At 38.6% G+C, this 22,400-nt stretch overlaps 1 protein-coding gene across 1 annotated transcript in view; it reads right to left on the bottom strand.

Moving 5' to 3' along the window:
- Positions 1 to 22,400, bottom strand: part of LOC139693585 (dipeptidase 1-like) — a 127,521-nt gene that overhangs the window by 22,425 nt on the left and 82,696 nt on the right. The window contains exon 2 of the mRNA XM_071591798.1: positions 4,822 to 5,089. Within this exon, the coding sequence (XP_071447899.1) occupies positions 4,822 to 5,089 (268 nt within the window). The remainder of the gene's footprint in view (positions 1 to 4,821; positions 5,090 to 22,400) is intronic.

Below are 22,400 nucleotides of genomic sequence, written 5' to 3'. Positions count from 1 at the left end.
TGGGGTGGAAATATGACATTGCTGTCCAAATTAAGTCCAGTGAGTGCATTCAACATCATGCTCTAATGTACCAATCTGAGCATTTATCAAGAAGTACAGCCTTTTTCTGGAACAAACCACGTAATTAGATGCGTATGGGTTGGTGGCATTTGCATGACCAGAGGTCATTGTAATTTCATTCGATCGCGCCATTTGGTTTAAAAATATTACAGCATAGCCAGGGTATAGGGCTGGAGTTTATGTGGCTAAGTGAATGCACTCGATTTATTTCATTTTACTCACAAGAAGTGCAGCGGGGCTTTTGGCACTCTGCCATAGTAAATCAGGAAGGAAATGACTGGGATCGTATGACAATCTCGCAGTTGATGTGAGGTAAATTAAATGCAAGCTTGTTGTAGAAGTGAAGGTTTCCCTGTGCACAGTGCAAAACTCAATTAAAATAAAAAATCCATCCTATGACTTAGCCCATCAACGCTCCCACGAGACGTCAGGTTCTCTTGGCTACGAAGTAGCTGTGACAATAGGGTCAGCTAACCACATGATTATTAATACTGGTACTCTACCGTTTTACGTAGAAGTATGTACAATAAATAACAGGAATTTGAGCTAATCGGAAATCATTTTATTTATTCGTTTATATCAATGTGATCATCCCCTTCGAAGTAGTCCCCATGAGACATATACACATATGCCATCGCTTTTTCCAATCTTCGAAACACTTCTGGAACTCGATCTTTGGTATAGCCTTTAGTTCTCTCAGCCATGAATTTTTAATCTCATCTTTGCCTGTAAAACGACGGCCCTTTAAGGTTCTCTTCATTTTCTGGAACAGAATAAAGTCAAACAGGGTCATATCTGGTGAATATGGAGGTTGGGGTATCATAACAGTGCTTTTTTCGGTGAAATATTCGCGAAAAAGCAGTTAAGTGAGAGCAGGTGCATTACCGTGGTGCAAAAACGAAGAATTTTTTCGCCACATATACAGGCATTTTCTTCGTATTGCTTCACGAAAACGGCGTTGAACTTGTAAGTATTACTCTTTATTGATCGCTTGACCTTGTGGCAAGAAATCATGGTGCACCATGCCACTATGCAAAATTATAAAATTCCAGTTATTTTTTGAACACACCTCGTAGGTTTTGGATGGACACAGATTGAGCAACGATGCCTTAAATCCTACGCATCATGAGCCCTATCTTAAATTCCACATACATCCTTTTACCCATCATTCTGTGCATTAATTCTATTCCTGCCCTTTCCTCGTGTGCCTAAAATTCTTCCCTCTATCACAATAGTAAACATTCCATCGCCAATAAAAATGCGCTGCATCAATCATTCCTACTTTCTTTTAATTTCTCCCAACAATCCTCTCTCCTCCACTATCATACCTATGATTCCTCGAGATAACGAGACCCCAGAGAACACCGATAATAATGAAAACTCCTGCATTACTTCTCTTCTAAACTTTGTCCATCCGGGCTCTCAATGCGCCACTCACCCCAGAGCAGTTTTAGGCTTGTAGTGGTTGCGGATAAGTTTTCTATCCCTCCAATCTAATCCTATTTTCAGCTATACATTGGTTTATTCTATCAATGTACTCTATCGAAAGTTTTCTCGCAATCTACGTAGCAAGCAAATACATGTATTCGATGGTTTCTGGCTCAACTTTGCGGAAGTTCATGTTCATGGAATGAAGAACCCAAGGTATTTTTCCACTGTTCTTAATTTGGTACTACTAGTTTCAACGCTTAAGGGTCATCATCAGGTGTTGATGATGATGACGCATAAACATTGAAACTAGTAGTACCAAAATAAAGAACGGTGGAAAACTATATTGTGCTCTTCATTTAATGAAGTAAATACATCCTGATTTTAACCAATATTACTCTCTGTTAATGGTCTCATTACTGCTATGACATCACGCGTTTCGCCTCTCCAATCCAAACTGGTCATTCCCTAAACATTCATTTGACCTGCTCTCGATCCTCCTATTAATGACCCTGAGAACCAATTTAACTGCGTGCGAAATAAAACTTAGTGTTCTATATGTAGTGTTCACATATGGCTGCCTTTCTGTTTTTTGGGATGGGAACTAACATTGATCGAACGAAAAATTCTCCCTCATGAATTCTAAAAATCGTCCAACAAAAACCATTACTGTCAGATTTTCATAAACCCTTACGAAGTACCGCAGATATGTTATCTATCCCTATGACCTCATTTGATTTCAAATCCCTAAATGCCCTTTTTATTTTGCCATCAAGTATGTCTGCTCCGAAGTTATCCCAATATAAGCCATTCTCTTTTCTTTGTCTCTTTATTTTGTCGAAGATTGCTTGCCTAATGTCTTTACTATATAGTTCTTCATCTCTCTTGAATCTTCTCTTTTTCATTAATAATTGCCTTGACCTTTTTTTGATCGTAGGTACGAATTTCTTTTCATACTGCATGACAATGCTTTCACCTTCCTGTGCAGGAAACCAATTTCACCCCTCCTTTGCAGTTGCCATATCCTCCCACTGCTTCTCCCACCACGCTTATTTCGCTCTATATGTTTCCCACCTCAGTTTATAACTCAATTCTCCGTACTTAAATCTTCCTAACTCGGTGTTTAAACTCTTCCATTTCCTCCCCTCGTCTATCTTTTATAAATCCATTCACAAAAATTACTATTTATAAAATAATTTAATAGAAAAAGCATAATTAACCGCTTTACAATTTTTTCAAGCACCGAACGAAATTTTATCTGAAAATTGTTATCCTGAATGTGAAGAAAATCAAGCCAAAATTAATATTTCGTTCCCCGTTAAATTTTCTTATCCGTAATCTACGAGGCAGTGTTCTCAAGAGCATTGAGTTGAATTTTCATTTGATGTTGGCTTAAACTTCTTAGTTATAGCACACCTGTTATACGGAAACAAAAAAAACCTTGAAAACAGGTTTATAACACATCAATATCACAGGTAGGTCATCATTAAGATTTATTGATGTGGTTAGAGGCGTGACAGTCAGAAGAGCGAGAAATGACTAGGTCTGACAGTACCTAATATGAATGAGAAAAAACCCAGTAGGAAGGTTGTAAACAGTCAATGACGATAAGTAGAATAGGAGATGACAATTCATCACTGCTTGAAAGACAGAAATATATATGGAAAAAGGTTCATTCGACTACGGGGAATGGGCTATTTCTCTTCACAAAGGGAACTGTTACAACAAAACGGTGTACGCATATCTAGGCATGACGCAATAGTGACGAATTCCAAAGTCGCAGGGAGGCAACGTATACTACAATATGCAGCGATATGGGTCTATCGTACATTTTTTGGAGACGTCCGTGATTATCGTATTGCTAAACTTACTGTTTGTTGGATAGGAGGTGCTGTAGGGCGGAGGCGACCATTCCATTATTCTAAAGCCTCCACACTCACCTGACCTAAGCGAACGTGACTAAAGATCGCGACTTGGTGCCCCATTATCCAAGTGATTTAGTACACCAGACAGTCACTGCTATCCATCGTGATAATTGGGTGGCAAGAAATTAAAGGAAGGATTAATTGAAGGGTGTATATATCCAACATATGGAATGTACGGGACGTACAAAACTAGGAGCTTTCTTAATGTACTGATACATGTATGTAGATAAAATAACTACAATCACCCGTAGGCTTATTTAATAGGTGAGGGTGGGGCTCACTTAATACTTAGCACAACGGCTTTTAAAATACACAAATCAATGTAGGGGGTCAGCTGCTGTCCCAGTGCCACCTGTACTTTATCAGGAAAATATGATGTCCTAAAGTTCAGCTATGTTGAAGCTGAATGATTTCTATTTAGTTGAACGATACAACCAACTTACCCGTTTCGAAACATATGCCTACATTTATATCTTACCCTAAAAGCTACGATATTGAGGCGTGTATAGTGTCAACAGAGACAGTTAAGACAATATGTAATAAATAGTTAGGACAATTATTTAAAATTAGAATTCCGTTTCAATTCACGTTCGAGTAGTTCGCATTAAGTTGCGCTGTTTCCTACTGGTCTGATCGCAAATCGTGCGAAGGAGGAAGGATTATTTACACGTACATCGGTCTCTTCGTCAGTCAATTTCGCATAGCGTATCATAGTGGTCACGTTTGAAGATACAATGCGGGATCAATAAGAACTACTTCTTTCTTTTGACGTCTTCACCGACGTTTAAGTCAAACAATTTCAACTTATGCAATAGCTCAAAGCGTGTAAGTTTCTTTCATGCTTCCAGTGGCTACCAACCCAAAATTTCCGATAAAATTGCAGAACTTTCTGTTCGTTCGTAACGATTTTTCTCGGAACGGCTTGCGTATTGGTCGATTCTGAAATTGACTTCTTTCACGCTGGATCTCATTTGCACGACGCATATTTAAGATGGGATCTGAGAAACGAGAAGTAGTAAGTACGTAATTTTTTTTAATCGAATATTTTCCCACCATTAGTTCAATAAAATTGTTTCTTTAATATAATGCCGCATATATTACTGACGTGATTTCTATTAACACTATTAATTATACTGATGACTTAATTAACAGTGCTAGTTGCGACTAGTAACCTCTTGACCGTAACTATCCTGTGACGTGACTACTAACTGTCACATATGTTATACGTACATGTTTTTCCCCTTTACGTGAGAGTTGCAGGAGATGAGCCATTGAAAGATGGTACGTTGAAGTTTTTCGATCGCATTACGCCCGGTCAAAGTGTAGGATATTCGAAAAGTAGGGCGAAAATAACGCGGCTCTTCCCTTGCGGTGAACAGGAGCGGGGGCGATTGCAGAAAACACTCACCCATCGACGAGGGGCACTTCGGAGAGGATGCGTCGCACCAGGACGAGACGATCTTCGGATGAGGAGAATGGGGATGGGGGCGTGGGGGGTGGAGGTGGTGGGAGATCCGGAGACGGGAGAATGGCGGGGGGAGGAGACGGGGAAGGGTCCGAAGAAGACGAGGGCCCTCGGAGGGCCAGCGGGACTCCTAGGGCGATCCCCAGGGCAGTCACCATGAGGACGAGCAGGAAGGCGAGGCAGGCGTTCTGCATGCTCAGCTCGACGACCACTGTATCTTCCGGAGAGCGGGCCAAGAAGAGGGAGAAAGGATCGGAGGGGGGAAGAATGAAGGAGGGAGGACGAGGGGAGAGGAAGGGAGATTACGGAGGGGGATAAAGAGAAAAAAATACATGAGAAGGTAGTCATAGGTGGAGAGACACCAAACCACACCTCTATTTTACGTGAAATATATATATACTACCTTGATCAAAAAGTTCCCGGAATAACCACCGTGTGGCACTCCCATCGTTCCGATTTGAGTTCTGTTTTTTTTGTTAAATTGGTACATCTGTTGTTGATATTCCCTTTAAATCTTAGTGTCATAACTTGACATTTGCAAAAGTTACGTAGCCAAGAGTACATCTATCTCTGTGTGTGTTGGCGATTTTTTACAATTGCAGAAATGGATTTAAATTTGCAACAACGAACTTGTATTAAATTTTGCGTAAAAAACGGATTTAGTGGCGCACGGACGTTGGAAATGTTGGAAAAGTGTTTCGGCAACGATTCTCTAAAAAAAACGGTCGTTTACCAGTGGCACGAGCGGTTCAGAAGTGGTCGTGAGTCAATCGAAGATGATGAACGCAGTGGCAGACCATCGACATCGAAAGTCGGTGAAAAAATTGATAAAGTAAAAGAAATGTTGGTCAATAACCGCAAATTAACCATCAGAGAAATAGCGGAGGACTTGAACATTGCCTATGGATCCGCCCAAGACATTGTGGTTAATGATTTGGGTTTCCGTCGTGTAGCAGCAAAGTTGGTGCCAAAAGACCTCAATTTCATGCAAAAAAGAGACCGTGTTGACGTCGCAAAAGACATGATTTGCGAGGCTGAATCCGATCCCACATTCATCAAAAGGATCATTACTGGAGACGAGACGTGGGTTTATGAGTACGACACGCAATCCAGACATCAGGCAAGTGAATGGCGTTCACCAAATGAGCCGAGACCAAAAAAACCACGTCGTTTTCAGTCAAAAAAGAAGGCAATGCTGACGGTTTTCATGGATTACAACGGTGTAGTGCATCATGAATTTTTGCCAGAAGGCCAGACAATAAACAAAGAGTATTATTTGGGCGTTATGAGACGTTTGCGTGAAGCAATTCGCCGAAAGAGACCAGAAATGTGGGCAGAAAACTCGTGGATTTTGCACCATGATAACGCACCGTCACACAGTGCTATCATTATTCGTAATTTTTTGACGAAAAATGCAACAAATACCATCCAACAGCCACCGAATTCACCTGATTTGGCTCCCTGTGACTTCTTTCTGTTCAATCGAGTTAAAAAACCATTACGGGGAACGCGTTTTAGCAGCCGAGAGGAAGTAATGGAAAAATCGCAGGAAGCACTGATGGACATACCGAAAACCGAATATAAAAAATGTTTCGAGGATTGGATCAAGCGCTGGCATAAGTGTGTTGCAGTCGATGGGGATTACTTTGAAGGGGACAATATAGATTTAGATGAATAAACTTGTATTTTTAATTTTCTGAATAAATTCCGGGAAATTTTTGATCAAGGTAGTATATATAATATGTATAGATATAATATATGTATAAATATAATATATATGTATAGATATAAAAAAATATATATAATATGAATATGTGTGTATATATATATATATATATATATATATATATATATTCAAACACACACACCCACACATATATGTAGACACTTTTAACAAAAATACACATTGTGTTGTCGCTGCCCGGCATTTTCTTCAAGAGTGTGTGTGTGTATATATATATATATATATATATATATATATATATATATATATATATATATATATACATATATATATATATATGTGTGTGTGTGCACACATATATATGCATACTTATATTCATACCCATACACATTCTTGCCTCATGCCTCATAACCCCTCTCATTTCCATCCGAACCACCTTCCCTCTTCCAATCTTCCCGCCAACCATTTCCTTTTCCCTGCCCTCCTTCCCCCGTTTCCACCCCGCCCCAACCATCCGCAATCCCACTCGAAGACCAACCCTACCTCCCCGAAAATCCCCCGACCGACGCCGCCGCAAGGGTGGGAATCCTACTCTCTCGCTGAAAGAATAATAAAAAGGAAAGTGGGGAAGGAAAGATAACCTTCGCAAGCCAGCCGCGGTGCCTTTCCCGGTCGTAAGGATAGAGCAAGTGTTTATTAATTTTTAAAATCAATTTCATATTTATTTTTTGCCTTTTGAAGTAGTCGAGAGTCGATGCTCAAGAGATCTGGATGAGCCGTGGACGTGTTTCGGTGTCCGTGGAATTAAGCCCACGCTTTTCCCTCGCGATCCCCTTTAGTCACGTGACAGTTTTATTTTCTCATTGTTGAACTCTACCTACACCGGTGTTCGGAGTTCCAAAATGGTATTAATTATTTTTAGCGTAATAATTACGTATGCCACGAGCGCGTGTAATTGAAGGTGTTAGGACATCTGTCATAAATTGTGTAACGTTGTTAATTCTGGAATACGCTCACATTTGTTCCGTTACAGGTCAATGAATTGGGTTAACTTCAAAAGTTGATCACTTTAAACTTATTGGATACGTAGTATGGGAAATTGATGGAAACATTATTAAATGAATTTTTATTGAGAATAACTTCATTTCGCGCTGATTAGTCGGCTCTAATAAATTTTGAAAAAAGAAAAGCTGCACTGAAACTTTACTCTTCCAGTTAACCAATTTTTTTTCTGCATAGGGAAGCATCGGAATGTCTCTATGATCAGAATAAGTTTTATTATTCTACTCTAACAAAAATAGCGTTCATTGGATGAGGAAAATGCTCGAATCATTTCTGTAGTTTCTTATGTTATGCCACGACATGTTTCACGAAAAAATTATTATTTCATCAACTGATCTTAAGGCATTTTCTTTAATAAATGAAATTAAATATACTGTAACCTGAGTATTTTACCGCTAAATTCATCGAATTAACTCTCAAAGAAAATATAATTGATCATTTGAAAAATCGTGGAGTAACTTGATATAACCGATTCATTGAAATACCAACAAATGTAATTTGTAACTATCAAGTGTTTCGCTATTCATGACTTTCGATACATTTTGTGGAGCTTTCTACCGAAAAATCATGGTGGATGCGAAGAATTTCAGCCATTATATTAGCAGTAAGACAATAAATTCTTGTGACTTGTAGGAGTAACCTACCTGGTAGTGGTGTACCTTAAAATATGTTCAATAAATTTAACATCTAATTCGAATACCAGAAAAAATATTTATAAGATGCTGCGAAATATTTGATGGTAATGTTGTCAACTTGTCCTGAATTTGTCTAATAATATGTTGATTAAATTGCTTAATCATAATCAAACATCCTGCCTGTTTCCTCGCAAATATGGAGAGCAATAGTTCATATCAAACTACCAAAAGAATTACAGATTGGAATTTCAGATACATTTTTTCCCTCCGTCAAACAAGTTAATTAGAGGAATAATTTTTCTCGGACATTAGAAAAATATGTACCTGTTGGAAGAAATACTGATATGAATTTTCAAATATTTCCAGTATTTGCCTAGAAAGACTAAAATTACCTGAGAATAGGTTTTCTATTTGTGAAGTTTCCCCTTTCCCCTTACACAGATATCTACTTGCCAGAGTATTCTACTCCCCTTATTAATGACAGCCTAGAATTTTCAAATTCTATCTTTTGGTCCTTCTCCAGGGATTTCTATTATGCCCGTAAAAGAAAAGTTAGCGAACATCTACTTTTATCTCCTTAATAACGCTGTCTTTTGGCAAGAAATATAAAATGACGAGTATCCATGGTCACATAAGGTTACTAAGGGAACGATCAAGTCAGCATTGATGTCTTAAACCAACAGGTTTCCAAGCGAAAGTGGAAAGTGTGAGGTTAATTTCCTAAATGCGCTATTGATAGATGGATAGATAGTTGATGAGGTCTTTATTTGGGCGAAATTGAGACCAAATGTTCCCTTCTTACATTTAACCTTTAAATTTGAAAGAAAGTTTGAGAATATTCTTCAAAAGCATGAGCCAAAGAACGAGCATTTGGACAGCACTGTACTTACCCCAAAAAGGGACGAGGATGGGAAAAGGTTAATTGAAATGGAAGAACATTAAATAACTAATGCCCAAAAATGGTATTGGTCTAAGTGCGATCGAATAATATTTAAATCCATAATGTCGAATTACGTGCGATTCATTGTTTACGCAATAGAGGCTACGAAAAACAAACAAGGAAATTTGATGCATACATACATCATGAAGCTCATTAAAACGAAGGTGATTAATGCGCCGAAAAAGTTAAAGTAATAAACCCTTAATTTGGTTAACATGCACTTCAATGAATACAAAACGAATAAACACTAATACAGGGAGCGGCAAATTAAATTAATTTTTTATAAAGCGAAACCCCATTAAAAAAGGAAATTATGTTGCCGCACCCTGTATTTACCCATATGTCAATGATGAAAATATTCCCGAAATGAAATACTGGCATTCAACAAGTCAAGGGTATCTGCATCCAGAATTAGGCTTATGCATCTTTTACCACGTCATGGCTGGTAATTTCAATGAAACATTTGCGTACACGTACAGTTTAGAAATATTATTGCGAAGAGCGAATATTGTTAAAGTAGGGCTACGCGTGTAAAGAACCATGAAGATAAGAAAACATGTGGAGAACTCTAAGGATTAATTCAATAGCTTGATGAATTTCATTAAATACGATATGAATACATTAAAATATGCATATGATTTATGAAAAATCTGTCAAACTCGAGATGACTTTATTTTGTTTAATGTTTTTTAGTGTTATCGTTCTCATAAAATAAGATTTGTTGCAATATATATACATAATTATATGTATACATATATATATATATATATATATATATATACTCATTATTATTTCAATCCTAGGATTGGTTTACTGTAGCCCTCCATTCTACGAGGGTCATCCGGAAAGTAGTACCCGTTCGTGAAATAAAAAGACAAAAGTAAATATTAACAAACATAAAAAATTTTATTTGAAAGAGGATACTTTAAACTACTTCTCAACATAATCTCCAAGCAAATTAAGGCATTTGTCATAACGTGTGACAAGTTTCTGTATTCCTGCTGCATAGTCCTTCGCCGCCAGCTCATTGAGATACGCGAGGGACCCATCTTGCACAAATTTTTGCATAATGCAGATGGTGTTTAACAATTTCATGAACAATTGTTCGAGAAACATTGGGAAAATGCTCACAGATGTCATCAATTGTGACGCGCCGATCGTTCCTCACGAATTCGTCAACTGAGCTCACCAGTTGGTCTGTAATGACAGACGGTCTCCCCGAACGCTCATCGTCGTGTGTGTTCCCCCTCCCCATGTTGAAGTTGCGACACCACCGCCGAACAGACGACTCGTCCATTACATTGTCTCCATACACCTCCTTTAATTGGCGATGAATATCACATGGGCGAACGTTTCTTGCATTGAGGAATTTGCTTAATGTCAATACCCTCAATCCTTGATACCCTCTCTGTTTTACGTCCTTCTTAATTTGTCTTATGTACATGTTTCTTGGTCTTCATCGTGGAATCTTCCCTTCTATTATATTCCTAATCATTCCATTGTGCCTCAATCCTTGCCCGATCCATCTATTTCTTCTTTGCCTTAGAGTTCTCCATATGGTCCTCTCCTCTTCTGCTCTTCTATATACTTCCTCGTTCGTTACTTTGTCTGTCCATTTAATCTTATATATATATATATATATATATATATATATATATATATATATATATATATATATATATATATATATATATATATAAACACACACACATGATACAGACTTAAAGAAAAGGGATAGGAACACATACGCATAAAAGATAAACCCGAGAGAGGTGGGGAAGGCGGAATCGAGCAGATCACAAGTACTAAATTACATATCATGTTTCTTGCATGAAAATCTCACGGATGTGAATAGTGATTTAAACAAAGGAGCAAGATATCGCTAGTCAATAAAAACACAGAGAAACACACAAAAATGACACTCACACGTATTCCAAGTTTTTGGTGGCAAGCTACCTTCCTCTGGGGAAAGAAGGAACTGAGGAGAAGGTTTCAAAAGGAGAGAACAGGAGGACGAAGGGATTGGATAGAAGGGGAAGGCAGGGAAAGGTTCGGTAGGGGAAGAGTAGGGTGGGGATGGTTTAGATGTGTGAGGTGGATAAGGAGACTGTTGGGAGCGGAGAGGGGATGAAAATATCTGCACATTGGGGTAATTAGTGTCTTATATTGATCCCTGGCTCATTATAGGAGCCAGATGTATCGTATGCCTGTTCTATTGTGTTGAGTTTGAGTGGAGGGATGCTAGCATTGAGACACTATACCATTTATTAAAAGGATTGTTATGTTTGGAGGCGTGCTTTGGGATTGGGAGCATCCCAATCAGGGAAGAATTCTAGTATGAGGCACGAAGGTTATTAATCCTAATATTTAGGGGTGTGGTACACAGTCTAATATAGAATGAAGGGTATGGTTGGCACTTAAGAAGGTACCAACTTCATTCCTGGAGGGACACGAGGAATAGGTAATTGGGGAAGAAAAAAGCGGGCGGGCGAGGAATGGGATTCGGGTTTTGAAATAGGACATGCTTCTCATCTTAGTTTATTGCAGGGCTTTGGGGCGGGGCGGAAATTTAATGAGTGGATTGGTTGATTTGAATAGATCTGATAAGTTAGCGGAGCGTTCGAAAGTAACGGTGGGACGTTTGGGAAAAAGGCTGGTGGTGGAGTTGTGCTTCTTGAGGATGGGGTAGAAGTTTTTTTGGAGGAATCTCAGAGACTCTATGCCAGGGAAGTAGGTGGTTCAAATTGAAAAAGGGTGGATTTCTGCGTTGGGGTAAGGTTTGTGAGTATAAGCATGCATATATATATATATAGATATATATATATATATATATATATATATATATATATATATATATATATATATATATATATATATATCTAATTGCCTCTCAAAAAACATTATTTATCTTTTGTCATGCAAACATTGCACTTCCTTTTACATAGGTGAATGCATTACCCCTTATCCATTCGAATGAATAATCACCGGTACTCCTGCAATTATGCCTCACTCTCTTCTCTTCCTATCCCTTCACACGCCAATTCCCACAACCTTTCATTCGACCAGTGTTTTGCTCTTAGCATCCTAGAATCCCTACCTGATTCAGCCACCAATATAGAGGTGAGAACTTGTGAATCCGCCTACATACTAGCTTTCCGTTCTTTCAAAATTCCCACCCTTAACCGCCATCTTTAATTTCCCTCCCAGCATTCCCTCCACACCTCCCCTCCCCGCCCATACCCCTTTCCCCTCTCCAAAGCAACAGCATATTTTCAGTCTCACTTGAAGAAGGCCTCTGAGAGAGCGGAAAGCTTGAACTATTTACCGTGTGAGTGTCCTTTTAAATGTTGCTATTCTATTTGTGTTCTATTGTGCCGTCCCATTATTGTGCCGCTCGAGTGAGTTTTTCAGTATACTACCTTGATCAAAAAGTTCCCGGAATAACCACCGTGTGGCACTCCCATCGTTCCGATTTGAGTTCTGTTTTTTTTGTTAAATTGGTACATCTGTTGTTGATATTCCCTTTAAATCTTAGTGTCATAACTTGACATTTGCAAAAGTTACGTAGCCAAGAGTACATCTATCTCTGTGTGTGTTGGCGATTTTTTACAATTGCAGAAATGGATTTAAATTTGCAACAACGAACTTGTATTAAATTTTGCGTAAAAAACGGATTTAGTGGCGCACGGACGTTGGAAATGTTGGAAAAGTGTTTCGGCAACGATTCTCTAAAAAAAACGGTCGTTTACCAGTGGCACGAGCGGTTCAGAAGTGGTCGTGAGTCAATCGAAGATGATGAACGCAGTGGCAGACCATCGACATCGAAAGTCGGTGAAAAAATTGATAAAGTAAAAGAAATGTTGGTCAATAACCGCAAATTAACCATCAGAGAAATAGCGGAGGACTTGAACATTGCCTATGGATCCGCCCAAGACATTGTGGTTAATGATTTGGGTTTCCGTCGTGTAGCAGCAAAGTTGGTGCCAAAAGACCTCAATTTCATGCAAAAAAGAGACCGTGTTGACGTCGCAAAAGACATGATTTGCGAGGCTGAATCCGATCCCACATTCATCAAAAGGATCATTACTGGAGACGAGACGTGGGTTTATGAGTACGACACGCAATCCAGACGTCAGGCAAGTGAATGGCGTTCACCAAATGAGCCGAGACCAAAAAAACCACGTCGTTTTCAGTCAAAAAAGAAGGCAATGCTGACGGTTTTCATGGATTACAACGGTGTAGTGCATCATGAATTTTTGCCAAAAGGCCAGACAGTAAACAAAGAGTATTATTTGGGCGTTATGAGACGTTTGCGTGAAGCAATTCGCCGAAAGAGACCAGAAATGTGGGCAGAAAACTCGTGGATTTTGCACCAATGATAACGCACCGTCGCACAGTGCTATCATTATTCGTAATTTTTTGACGAAAAATGCAACAAATACCATCCAACAGCCACCGAATTCACCTGATTTGGCTCCCTGTGACTTCTTTCTGTTCAATCGAGTAAAAAAACCATTACGGGGAACGCGTTTTAGCAGCCGAGAGGAAGTAATGGAAAAATCGCAGGAAGCACTGATGGACATACCGAAAACCGACCGTAACTTTTGCAAATGTCAAGTTATGACACTAAGATTTAAAGGGAATATCAACAACAGATGTACCAATTTAACAAAAAAAAACAGAACTCAAATCGGAACGATGGGAGCGCCACACGGTGGTTATTCCGGGAACTTTTTGATCAAGGTAATATATATATATATATATAACCATAAACACAGTAATCAACCCGAAGGTCGGTTTGGTAGGTGATGGTAGAGTTCACCCAGTACTAAGCCCGACGGCGTGAGAACTGGCGAATCCGCATATGTATTAGCTTTTCGATCTTATAAAATTCCCACCCTCAACCGCTATCTTTACTTCCCTTCCCATTATGCTCTGCATCTTCCCCCCAGACTCCATAGTTTCCTTCCGAGAACTTCCAGCCTGATCTGAAGAAGGCCTCAGAGAAGACTGAAAGCTTAAACAATCTATAATTTGAGTGCCCTTTTACGTGTAATCTATTTTATTTTTTGTTCTGCTGTGCCTTCCAAAGGTTATATTGCTCTATTGAGTGCTTCTACATCATCTATATAACCTGACCTCGTTACGCTCCATCATGAACCGGTAATCGGAACAGCAATACGCCACCACGTTGCGTGAAACTGAGCAAAATCGGGAAAGAGACTCATGAAATGCTCAAGTCAGCTGAAGATGCTGAAGACGCCGGACGTTTAGGACACCCTTCGACCAAATAAAGTGACGAAATTGTCGCAAGAGTGAAGGCTTTGTTAGACAGAGATCGCAGAATAAGTGTTTGCATTTTTTTTGATGAACTTGGCATCCTTTAAAGTGATGTGCATCGACTTGCGAGCGAAAATATGGACATGAGAGAGGTATGTACGAGGTTGGTGCCGCGAAAGCTCTTTGAGATATAGAATGAATAACAGACTACCTGGCCCGGCACAACGTAGCGACCCAGCCGCAGCCACCCTACAGTCCTCACGTTGCTCCAGCAGACTTCTTCCTCTTCCCCCGCCTCAAATCAGTGCCAAAAGACGTTACCACGGCTCGGGGTAAGCGTTACTACAGGGTTTGGCGAGGAAGCTTAGCAGAATTCCGGGCGCCGCATTCCAGACGGCGTACCCGCTGGCAGCGGTGTGTAGACGCACAAGAGTGCTACTTCGAAGACTTTTGAGTGAATGTATCAATTCTGGCAATACAATTTTTTTAATCGACTTGATCCTTCTACTTTGGGACAAGCCATGTATATATATATATATATATATATATATATATATATATATATATATATATATATATATATCACAATGTAACCAATGATATGTGATGCATAGTTATGGGTTCTTAAATACTCTTGCAGCTGTGTTTATCGTACACGCAAAAAACTTATCCAATAAAAACCCCTTGAGTAATATACTCAAGGTGGATTCAAAATATGGCGTTTTATTGCAGGAGCCTGTTTACTCAGACAAAATATTTAGTGCACCACATTTTCTTATTTGAAAAAAGGAATCTGTAAATAGTAACATAATATTGAGCTTGGAATGTTTGGAGGCTGGAGATAGATGATAAATTTATAATAGGTATTTTTATCTATATTGATATGTAGTAAACATTATTCTCCGAGTTTTCTTATTATTTTCAGTTCAGTGCGGTATAGTGAGTTTAAGAAGAAAAAATTGAAGATTATGACTTTTGATTTTCACTAGCTAAAGCCAGTCATATATAAACTTGCATTGATGACTTAAAACATTATAAAAAGCTCTACAGTGTGAAATTTCAGGACATTAAATGGGAAAAATGATGTTCGTGAACATAGTTTTCAAGATTTCAAAATAAGTTTGAAGCAAATAAAATGGTGAAAGATCTTATAATATTGGTACTAGTGGGGCACGCTATCATGGCAGAGGGTAAAAATGGTAGTGGGTTGCAGAAGGAAGGAATAGAAAGTACATTGATATTATTGATTAAAATAGAAAGAAATATTATGACTCCTAAATTTTAATAGAAAAATATGGGTGGATTAAAGAAAGTTTGGTTTAGAACTAGGAAAGTGAAGTCGAGAAGAGGTGGCGATTATTTGAGACTGACATGTAAAATCGTCTCCGTCTGCAACAAACAGTGGTCTCGGGTTCGATTATCACCTTGCTGGGTTCTCCTCCATATAGGGTTCGAGTGTTTTAATTTGTTTTCGTTGTTATTTCCATTTTCAAAAATCCTGATTAAAAAGGAATAAAGCCAAATAAATAAATAAATTGGGTAATTAAAATTACATTGAAAGAGAACAAAACAAACAGGGAAAATTTTTATTCAGATTCAAGAGAGCTGAAAAAATATACGGTAAAGATATTAGGTCAGTAATCTTAGTTATGGAATGAGAAAATGACTTGTGTGGGGAACTTAGTGACAGGCATACTTGATAATAATTTAAAAAGGGCATTTTGGGAATTTAAATCGAATAAAGCCGTGGGGGCACACAGCATTCCAGCGGTTTACGCCGCTGCAGCGTTGCGTAGCCAGCATTCCAGCAGCATTACGTAGGGGTTTAGGAAAACGTAAACGGAAGATTATTTTTATTTATGTATTTGTATGAGGACATTCGTAGAATTAATGAGAAAAGACTTTTGCCGGAAGAATTGAAAATAAACAATGAAGAAGTGTTTGGCAAGTGCAAGGGGGGGTATTGGGCAGATAACCAAAGGAGGTAGGAAAGATGCATACGGAGCATTTTGATTGGCGATGGAATATTGAACACTCTGTTAGAGAGGAGAGCATTAGGTAAGCCAGCTAGGGATAGTAAGAAGATAGGAATGTTGGACGGAATAAAGGGAAGGAGGTGTGCGGAATAGAAGAGGGTTTTGTTTTATTTTCGGATGACACACTGTTTTTGTTAGAAGAGTCAAAGGCATACATGATGTGTTGTATCGTTGTTCAGTCTGTATCCATCCAGTCTATCTTTAAGGGTACATTATCAATGGTAATAATAATAACATATCACATTTAGGCTAACCACAAAAGAATAGGAAATCGGACACCGAGCATATCAATGCAGCAGGTTCATTAATATTAGGTTTTCATTGTGGATAAACATTTCATCGTTGCCAGGACCGCTCAGTCCACCAATAAAAAGTGAACTGTTTTAGGTCCGTACTTGTTGTGGCTCGCTACCACGCAAAAGAGTTGTATTCATCCACTCTTAGAGTCTTCATTTTAATTACAAGAGTCGCGGAGCTCTCAAGGAGCATCTCATGGGGTACCTACGCGCATGAATGGGAAGGAGCGGCTGGGGAAATTCTGACGCCACTCCACCGCTCTTGGTTTCTTCATTTCCTTTTCCCATCTCTTGAGAAATATTCAAGTCTGCGGCCCTTGATGAAAGAGAGTAAAACTCAAGAATTTATCTTTCCCTCTTTCTCTCTCTCTCTAGTGCGCACGCCCTCTCTTTCCTTATCTCACCCTTTAGTTCTGGGTTTTGCCCCCTTTTGGATTACGCGGAGGCTCCCCGCACGACGATGATGCGGAAAATTATTACCGAAGTTTTTGGACCCGAGACGGTAACCTTGCGGCTCACAACTCCACTCATCTCCTCTCACCCCCACACACACACACAAACACTCAATAGGACGAAATGGAGGGAAGAATACAGGGGCGTAAAGGCACGAACACTCTCCCTTTCCCTTCTTCCCAAACCTCTCTCTCCCTCCCCAGCTTCCACCCTGCGCTTCGCCCCTCGACACTTTTTCCCACGCACATGGAGAGACGCGACGAGAAGAGGCGACTCTAGACTCTCATTCGGTGACCCACTCGTATCACCGCTGCTCGCTTATCTTCTTTTTTTTGTCTTCTCTTCTCCAACCCTCCACAAGCCCTTTCGAAGGCGCCACCGTTTCTCCGGGACGCATCTCCCTACCTCCCTGTTCCGTCTCCCCTCCTCTTCTGGCGCTGTTTTCGAACACGTTGAAAAGAGCAGGGTGCTCCTTCTTCCTCCTACTTCTCCTCTTCACTCTCCACCAGACCCGCCTCCTCCTTCTCCTCCCCACCATCGTCGTCTCGGAACGCTCTCGCTCGCTCGAGGGGTAATTAGAGGACTCCGGAGAATGGGACCGGAAAAAAAATCCTCTCCGCGGAGTAGGTGGGGGAAATGATGAGGATTAAAGTAATAATGGACGGACGGCGAACCCAGACGAAATAGTGCTGGGGAATAGACGGGCGAACGAACAATTGGAAGAGGAGGCGAAGTAAGGCGGGTAAGAGGAGTGGTGGGGGGGGGAGACAAGCGGCGGTAAGGGGAGTGACCGGGGGGGGGGCGAGTGGAGGGTAGGAGTAAATATTAATGAAGCGGGTGAATATTGGATGATGGAGTTGATGAGGTGAGAGCACGAAGTTGGGCTGCGAGGAACAAGCGCAGAGCATTCATTTGTGAGATGCAATGGCACGAATGCCTATTGAATCGGATAGAATCATTCGATGGAAAATCATAGTTAACTTAATTCGGAAGTGAACGTGGTCATTCCTATAGACTGAAGAGTAAGAAATGATGATGCTATTGGGGGATTCTTCACTCTGGGAACTAAAGCCTAATTACTTCTACAAGCAGAAAACAGTAATTCTAATTCCGACTTCTAAATCAGGATTACATTTCTCAGTACAAAGGCAACTAGGGGTTATATTAAAACTCAAAAGTCATATGTGTTAATTTAACTAGTGGATGCCAAATCATTTCCCTCGGTATTCCTCTAAGTCGTAAATATTCATACTAAGTCTCCAAACGTTTTCAAAGATACTTAATCAAAAAAGATAAGAGGGAGGAAAAAAGAATGGTGGAAGTTTAAATTTTAAATATTTAAATGCGTTTGAAAAAAAACTAGGAAAGGCGGTTGGACACAATAGTAGGAATTTTAATCGCATAACTGTGATGATCACAAATTATTCCATGAAAATTAAAAAAACTTTAATGATCGCAAATTACACCATGAAAATTAATCAGTACCAGCTTAAGCAGCGGAAATATTATAGGAAATGGAATTTAAAATTCCAAATAATATTTTATAGTTCTTTGCTTCCGATTTCTTATTGTTATTATCTCTCGATATCCTCTCCTTTCGAACATCTCCCGATCTAATTCTCCCCATGGGCTTATGACAGTAATTATGAAAGTACATTAACAAAGCATTTATAGATAAATTATAGCTACAGAAAAATTTAGCCTTTTCTTTCAGCTGTAAGCGATAGCAATTCATATAAAAAAGTAGTGAACCAGTTATGACGACTTAATTAGCGACGTTATATTAAACAACTAAGGCCATCTTTCCAGTTGATAGGTTCTTACCTCATCATTTGTAAATGACTCATGATATTTTGATCGATGATGAATAAAATTGTCTGAGGCGTCACTTTGTGGAAGCGATTCATATCGGAAAAGAAAGAAATACTTGGTTGTTCCACATATATTTTATTAACACGACCTAGGTTTCGACTTACAAAGTCATCATCAGGTAAAGAACAGAAGACACAGGGCTTTATATAGTGGATAGAGAACTGGAGAGGGGAGGTGTTTGAGAAGAGGGAGGAGGGGAAAGAGAAAGGGAAATGGTGTGTAAGTTTGGGGGGAGGGGGAGAAGACGGTTGTGTATGGCGTCGGGGTGGGAGATTACGGTTGGGTACTGCTTCAGGGGGGGAGAGGGGCTGAGGAACAGAGGGAGGTCCAGGAGGGGGGAACGGGAGGAATAAGTTAGGTCATTAACTAGAATACCCTTAAGGTGACTATTCTTTGAAATTTCCAACCGTTCCAAGGCATCTAATCTTAAGCCTTTTTTCTCTACATGCAGAATTTTGGGGACAAAGTCACTGGAGTGGTTGTTTTCTATAAGGTGTAAGGTGTTTGTAAGTCGAAACCTAGGTCGTGTTAATAAAATATATGTGGAACAACCAAGTATTTCTTTCTTTTTCGATGATGAATATCGAATATTGACAGAATCGACCAATTTATCACTAAATACTTCAGAAAAATCTTGCGGCTTACAACTTTCTTCTGTATTTAAGAAGTGGGGGACTAAGTAATGAAGGAGGGACTAAGTAATAGGGACATTAAAAGATAAAGATAGATTTAGGTAAAGAAGCTTTTACAGATCGGAAAGAGTAGATGGCATTGAAATAAGTAAAGATTTAAAGTAAAAATAGTGAACACTAAAATACGGAGAGCAGTATTAATTAATGTTATATCTGTAGACAGTGGCATTTATATTAGAGAAAGGGATGTTGAGAAAATTCAAAGAAGCCTGAAACACTAGGAATGGTGTGCATGTTGAATGAAAATAGGTTCTTGAAGGCTGGGTTAGAGATAGAATTTTGGTTTTGACGTGGTAGAAGAAGGAGGAAAAAACTAAGAGATATGAGAGACAAGATGCCGGCAGAAACGAAGTCGGAGAGTAACTATATAAATTTGAAGAAAAACTTACCGTAGTGAATATTTTAAAGTATATCTAATTTTGTGCCAGTTGAGAGTTAGAAAGGTAGAAGAACCAAGGTAATGGATCCATCAAAGATATACTCCATTAGACAGAGTATTTAACTGACTTTATCTGGTTACATTAAGAAAATGGCTTTTCATTTCTAGTGCTTATAAAGAATGCATGAGATTGGTATTTTAACCCTGAATTCGTAATGTAAATCATATTTGCGCATTAATTATATAATCTGTTACCCAAAACCTTAGACAATGTTTTCACCAGTGTAATTTTAAAAGGAGGAAGGTATTCGGAAAAACAACAGAATAATAATTAATAGGTGTACGAAAGAAGACAAATTAAAGAATACGAAATATCGGAGTGGAATAATTACATATGCAATTTAAATAAAACAATAAATGAAATAATAGTACATAAAAAATGAACATCATCTAATAATAAATAAAAAATTGTTTGAAAGAAATAAAGTACGATGAATTTGTCAAATGTTTTTCAATGTTTATCAAAATTCATTTAGATATTTTTTCTTATCTTGCTCTAAATATATACTGAGCAAATAGACTTCACCTTTCAAAACGTGATATACCTACCCACCGCTATTTTCGGCGATAATGTTTGTTGGCTTGAGGGAAAACATTTCATGCTGTTATTTATGGAGCCAATTTAAGCCATTCCGTTTTGACTATAGAGTATTCTCGTAATATGCATGAAAGCAATTAAGCTATTTAGTCTTATCCAGGATTATGAATTTTATAGGATTAAATTTAAAATTGTTCGGCAGCTTTGCTACTAAGTGATGGCTTTTGCATGAAAATGTTTTGGACCCTTCATAGCTTGTTTACAAAGAGCTTAATTTTTAAAAAATTGGCTTAATCCAGAGATTTTTATTGTATTTTTAGAAATTAAAAGATATTTTTAAAAATATTCATAAAAAAGCATATTTATTCAAATTGTTTAACCTAATGCAACTAAAGTAGCCTTTCGTCAAAAAACAAAACACAAATTCCTTCACCAAGTAATAAAAATAGCTCAGAACTGTAAAAATTAAAACACAAATCCAGAAGAAATATATTTTTGCTAGGGTCGGGCCTTATATTACGTTCAATGTCCAAAAATATTTCATTATAAATTTTATTTTAATCTAAAATGCTTTCGAGAATTTTAATACCCTGTAGCTTTTTCGTGCTTCTGTAACTAGATATGAAACCGAATTGTTTATTTGCAAAATTTGAAGTACAGAAAGAGGTAATTGCTTTTAAGGAAAATTACTGCAAAGTAAAAGGTGAAGTTTTTATTCATGACTTTGTGAAAATGCTACAGGAGAAATGCTACTGTGGAAATTAATCTATTTTGACCTCGAGGATTTCTAGAAGATAAAAATGCACCAATCTCATCAAATCACAAGATCAGCCACACAATATGCAGTCAGCTCAGACAGTGATAAGAAACAAGCGGTGTAAAAATGTAAAAGTAATTAATTTATTTTATCGAACGGAAGAAACAACTAAAAATAATATTTTCACTTTAAGTACTAGTTGTGGCATCGACGTCTACTTCTGTGGTGTAGTAGCGTATTGAGTAGAGCGGAGTAGAGTTCGGATACTGAGAGCATAAGTTTCATTATAGATTCCTGGTGAATCAGGGCATCCATTTCACCCGCCGTGTTGTCAGTACAAGGTGAGTCCAGTCCTCATCTATCAAACCAAACACAGATAAATTATTGTAAACGGTGGTTATGTGCCAGTCGATATGAATAAAATAAACATCTATACAATAAAAATACTAAACCATTATATTTATTATCTTCGCGAATCGCGTGAGAGAAACATAATTATTTAATTCGCTCGGTAATCTATTTCCAATATTTCACCCTGGTGGCCAAATCTCCTCGGATGGGGTTCAAATAGCCCCTTTAGCGCGTTAAGTGAACTTGCAGGTTGAAGTCTTGCCTATCGCCTTAAAAATTTTGTTTAGGGCAGTCGCTGCCAAAATTGAGAGTCGGGTCCTAAATATTTTATTGAGCCTGTTCGCACTTAGTTAAGTTATCTCAACAACAGTTTGAGAAACCTGACGGGTCTACTTTGACCTTTTCCGAGTAGATTAAGAATCTGCGCATGCCAAAATATGATTCATCATATGATAAATATTTTATACATTTAAATGCTTTTCAGACT

This window comes from Hetaerina americana, unplaced genomic scaffold (genome assembly GCF_022747635.1).
Source record: "Hetaerina americana unplaced genomic scaffold, ioHetAmer1.1.p SCAF_5, whole genome shotgun sequence".
In the NCBI taxonomy this organism is placed as follows: domain Eukaryota; kingdom Metazoa; phylum Arthropoda; class Insecta; order Odonata; family Calopterygidae; genus Hetaerina; species Hetaerina americana.
Note: the sequence above shows the minus strand (reverse complement) of the source record. Positions and strands in the feature narration are given on the sequence as shown.